The following is a 5,589-nucleotide window of genomic DNA, read 5'->3' as shown; positions in this document are numbered from 1 at the left end:
TGCCGATTACGCGTTAATTAATCCAATTCAAAAATGGATTTATTAACAAGCCTTTATTAATATTATATTTTATATGCATGTGAACAATGAGAATCAACGTAGAAGGATCACGTTTACTAGGGTTTTAGCTAAAGGGCACTACCATTTCTTTTGTCTTTACTTAGCTTCCCACTGAATTTTCTAATTGGTCCCTGCAAAAGTTAGATTAGGCAATTTCGCCCCACTAGACTTTGTTATCTCGTGTACCTTCTTGATACTTTCGTTTTCCTTTAGTTTTTTTCTTTTTGAGGTTATTTGTTTAGATTAAGAAAATGACGAGTGAAGTTCGCTCTATTAGTAAGCATCTCGATCGCTAATTGGTTGAAAGAAATTTGAGTCAGGTGGAGGAAGAGGAACACTTATAAAGGACAAAAAAAATTAATTTTTCACATAATTTAATGTCTCTACTATTTAATATCATTAACCAAACACTGCGTAAAACTATGCATGAATTATTTATTATAACAGCCAACCAGAAGTTCTCTCAAATCAAACATAGTATTCTTTTATGCATATTTTATGCCAAGATTGTTTTTCATTCCTTCCAACGAAACAACCAAATGCATAGAACTTAAATTCAAAAAGAAAAATCAAGGACTGAAAATTAAGGGTGAAACTAGAGAAAAAGAATAAAGACGACAAAAGACTTACGTCATAATGATTTATGGCATGTTGAATATCTTCTTCGTAACAAGATTTTTAATACCTTAGGTCGTCTGGTACAATGTTCGTTCGATACTCCATGAGGTGGGTTAACTATCCCACCTTATATTTTAGTGTAAAATTTATTCCAAAATTAGTTTATACCTGTAACTAAACATAGAATAAAACAATCCCGAATTATATCCCGAGATCATTATCCTTATCCCATATATCAAATGATCCCTAATGGATTTGAGCGTTAGCGGGAAAAAAACATAAATGAAACAATAAATGGATTTAGCAAGAAGGTAAAGAAACAGAGAGGGAAAAAATAAAAATACATCATTTTCGTAAAGAAAAATGTACAAGTCTTACCCTTTTTTTGCAGTCTACTTGTGTTTTAATCTATCCATAGGACTTGAGACCTCTTCGAGTGCTGTAGTATGCAAGTTTACCAATATACTGTAAAAGAGTCGAAAACCTAACATAATTTCTTTAATAAGAGTTTCGAGCATTGCAAGTTTTTTCCTTCTAAAAGGAACAAATCATTCACATCACAAAACGATCTCACAATGACATTCATATACTATGACATTTCGACCCAAATGTAAATAAAACAAAACGGATCCTTTCTGCTCCAACAAACAGAAACAGTGAGTACTCTAATAGACTAATACATACAGAACATAACATCTGTCTCTTTTCTCGCAGAATCATCAATGCTGCTGATATAGGACGACGCTTTTCGTAGAATTGTAGCATCACAACATAAACATGTTTACTTTCCACAATTGAACCCCTTGCAAACTGAGAGGACAATGATGAGGATCAAAGCAATCAGGATACCTAACACTATCAGCTTGATCTTCATGTTTTGCAGCCACATTTTCCTCCGGATTTGGGTTCCAGTATTCCTGAAGTCTTGTGCCTGTTACAATCAAAGAAGACCACTGGAATTGGTTATTGCTTATATACAGATAACACAAACTTTGCTTTGGGGCAAAAGAAAACTTGGTACAACAGTCGGTTGAGCTCTGTACTGTGGCTGGTTTAATAATGTTGGTTAACTACAACAAAGTTGGAAGTCTATCACACAAAAGTTGGAGGGAAGAACAACAATAAAAGTTATTCCTATTTTTATGAAAAAAGTAGTCAAACCTTGACAACAAAACCTTTTTTTGGGGAAAAGTCGACAGCAAATGTTATATTGAACAGATCAAAATTGACAAGGATACATATCATAATATCTTTAGTTGTCACATAGATATTGCCATGCATCAGATTAGTAGCTACCTATACAGCACCAGAACACATCTCACTACAACATAAAGAAGGGGCAAGCAAAATGGTAATCTTCTTTGACTTCTTTTGTATAGGTTGAGGAAGATATGAATGCCAGTGCCTCCAATGTCATAGGGTTATGGAAAAGACAGATTAAATATGATGTAAGCAGAAAAACAAGAACAAAGATGGAAGATAGGTAGGCAACAATCAAGCAAATGAAAGGCGGCGTCATTTTGTTGAAATTCTAACCACCTCTGCCTATGGATAAAGTTAGAACACCAGGCAACACATAAAACAAATGCCTGATGAGCCCCACCATCAGTGAAGTTAGCACCCAACCCAGAATGAGCTGAACGACATCCAAAAGCAAGTTGGTTGTACACTCGTAGCTCACTTGCAAACCACAGATTAACATTAGCTACATGTAACCTCAAGTTAAAATGCAAAAAAAGAAGAAGTTCCGATCGAGGTTCTATCCTATGGGTCCATATGAAGATTGAACACCAACAAGAGTCAATCCCATTCTCAATGTGTAGGAAAATTGAACCAGCATGGCGGTAAGATAACACAGAAAGCAAACAGTAAAACAAAAGAAGCATTTAAATGTAAGATTGATAACCTGGTGATGAAGGTTCTCCGTCTTATCCACAAGAAGCTCTATCTTTTCTCCACGATCAAGAACCTAGAATTTCAAACAAAGATAACATACCACATCAACTCTCATGATGTCGACCAGCAGAGTGAAAAGCATAACATATGAAAGAAGGAAAGATTTTGAAATGAAAGGCAATACAAGCAAATCACAATAATCATTTCTAATAAGGAACTTATGGATATTAATAATGGTTAATTGCTTTTCTTATGTAGAACCACTCTCCAAACAATCGGACATATATTTAATGTAGTGCAGTGGAGTATTAGTGGAGTACATCAGCAGCCACTACACTTAAACTCCAAGCTAGTTAGGATCGGCTATATATCCTCATTATCCATTCCACTCCATTTGGAGTGTTAGTGGAATGATCAAAGAAATTTACAAATTTAGCTCTAGGATTCTACAGTTAGGAGGAAAAACATGGCAAGTTTATCCTCAGAAGTCAGAATTTTTATGAGAAATCGCATAGTTACTCCGGGGATATGGGGCTTCAACAAGAGAATAGAGTGGCTGATGCCTTGGCTAATTATGCAGCTCATGATCAACAAAATTCTTATTTCTTATTACTCTGTTGTAAACTCTCTTCACCAAGATAATAAGAATCTGCTCAATTTTTTGATATGTTAGGAATTCCTAGTAGATTTCATTGTGCACTTTATTAAATTGCAGTGAGGAGACTCTTCACCTCACTCAATTATTTAGTTATACCTTTCATAAATAGGGGATATATATGATCTGTCTCTTACATAGCTTTCTGCATGTTCTGCATTTTCGAAAGAGAGAGGTTTTTGGAAGTTCTAGGTAGTTCCGCTCTCCATGTAAAGATTTTGACATTATAAAATAGCCCACTTAGAATCCGAGGTTGGATCTAGGTGATTGTCGGGGAAAAACCTTATACCCTGTTATTTGAGTTGTCCAGAACCATAAACAAACTACAAATGTGACAATTTCAGAACTGAGATCAAAGGATAGTGAAGGACAACTACCTCTTCATTTAGTCAAATAAGAGCCCCTTTTATCACCCCCTTAATCATACCCTTTCCTGTATTGTTTCGTCTAGGTTACACAATTTAAACTAAACAACGAAGGATACAGGCTTCAAATACTCTAACAGGTCCTCTGGTCTGGTGAGCAGGCAGATTTAGAATAGCATACATGCAGAAAACTGCTAGTTAAAAAAATGACGGTCCTTCATCATATTCGAACTATTTGCCTTGATGTCTCTCTAATGTAAGGAACCTCTCCAAGGTCCAAATGATTCTTAAATTCCATTGTCCAATGGCCCCAATCTCCCATTAAATGCATGGATGGTTTTGCCTTGTATTATTTCATGTCATTATTACACAGAAAGAGCAGACATGGAATGTCAAGCTATCATGTAAAAAGTTAAACTACCTACCAGACACAAGGGTGAGCAAATGAGCAATTATGAGAAGACATTTTACCTTCTCAATGTTTTCCATCATAACACCTTTAACTTCCGAAACCTGGGCTTTCACCTTCGCAATTTTGCTAATTTCATCAGGATGGTCAGCACAATACTGCATATGCTCCTTCAACTTAGGTCTGCACTTAAGAAAGCACATCAGTTAGATGACTCGACCGAAAATTCTGCCTTTACATGCCACTGAAGTAAATATTTAATAAAATCACCCGAATTCCTTGTTCAGGCTGTTTGGAGGAGCTGTCGCAGCCTTCCCACCCCCATATTTCGACACAAAATCATCCTTAACGCGCTCCAAAAATGCTATTGGAACTTGTCTTCCAACGGACTCCTCAGCAACCACACAGTATGCTGCAAGATGAATCATTAAGTTAGCATAGGTAAGTCCACTAATTAACAAACTAGGCAACATTGGTATATTTCTGAAAGTGAAAGATATCTAAAGAATAAATTTTCTAATAGCATCAGATCTTTCTCATAATAGCTTATTGAATTCTGTAGGTTAGACAGTAAGCTACGATGCTCTTCACTTGAAAGTAAATATACAATCAGCAGATCACAGTAAAGTAAGCAGCTAAGACAATGTATCGTGGAAGGTGAACATTTTCTTAAATGTACAACAAAATTAGGAAACCCCCAACACAAAAATACCATAGTTCACAATAATATATATTTTTAGATCAGTATGGTTTCCAGTACTAGAGCTAGTCAAATCATCAAATTTTCATTTTTTAATAGAGTTTACATTGTAATCCACAGTTGTCAGAAATTTCTTCGATCCCTTTTCATATGTAAGCAAACCCCAGAAACAGAAACACAAATAAGAACAGAAAAAGAAACAGCTATTTATATAACAAGAAAGAGAATTGAAAAATAGAAAAAGAGAACTGACTGAAGCCATTATCGACAAGGTAATTGAAGGTGTGACCATCACAGTTGTAAGTGAACTTGTTATTGGAAGCAGGGAGCTTCTGAAGGCACTGATAAGCTATGGAGTTGAAGTTACCACTGAAATCTGTGTATTCAGCCAATATCACATTCCCACGACCCACAAACGCATAGATCAAAGCCTTCTGCTGACCCATTTGATTTCTTGCTGGATCGCCGATCTGGGTTTTCTTTTTGGGGGTTTTCTTGTATTTTTAGCAAATAACCAAAGTAAAATTCAAAGAAGAGAAAAAATGTAGACTATGGAGACCCTTCACTCTATATCCTTGTGGCTTTTTCTCACTCTTGACTTGTAGAGAGAGAAAGCGAATGGGGGGTTTTGAGTGAAAGGGAGAAAAAGGGTGGTTTAAATGAGGGGTGTTGACATGACACCTATGTTAACAAATATCTTCCACCACAATATTTTTTCATTCCTCAAACTTATTTACTAAAATTATCCGAGTTTTATATATTACCCGTCATAAATATTTTTTTCTTACAATTTATATACAATTCATTATTAGCACCTTAATTTAGGGATTCTTTGCTTGAAAAATAATGTAATTGAAGGGAACAAAGTTTAAATTGTCTTTCGTGT

At 35.5% G+C, this 5,589-nt stretch overlaps 1 protein-coding gene across 1 annotated transcript; it reads right to left on the bottom strand.

Annotated features, from left to right (window-relative positions):
* Positions 1 to 1,141: 1,141 nt before the first annotated feature.
* Positions 1,142 to 5,364, bottom strand: LOC104099399 (vesicle-associated membrane protein 722-like). The gene is made up of 5 exons (XM_009606376.4): positions 4,957 to 5,364; positions 4,274 to 4,415; positions 4,066 to 4,186; positions 2,585 to 2,647; positions 1,142 to 1,609 (listed from the first exon to the last, which is right to left on the bottom strand). Exons 1-5 carry the CDS (start codon positions 5,147 to 5,149, stop codon positions 1,460 to 1,462), a joined length of 669 nt encoding a protein of 222 aa, XP_009604671.1. The 5' UTR covers positions 5,150 to 5,364; the 3' UTR covers positions 1,142 to 1,459.
* Positions 5,365 to 5,589: the final 225 nt, after the last annotated feature.

Source organism: Nicotiana tomentosiformis, chromosome 2 (assembly GCF_000390325.3).
Source record: "Nicotiana tomentosiformis chromosome 2, ASM39032v3, whole genome shotgun sequence".
NCBI lineage: Eukaryota > Viridiplantae > Streptophyta > Magnoliopsida > Solanales > Solanaceae > Nicotiana > Nicotiana tomentosiformis.
Note: the sequence above shows the minus strand (reverse complement) of the source record. Positions and strands in the feature narration are given on the sequence as shown.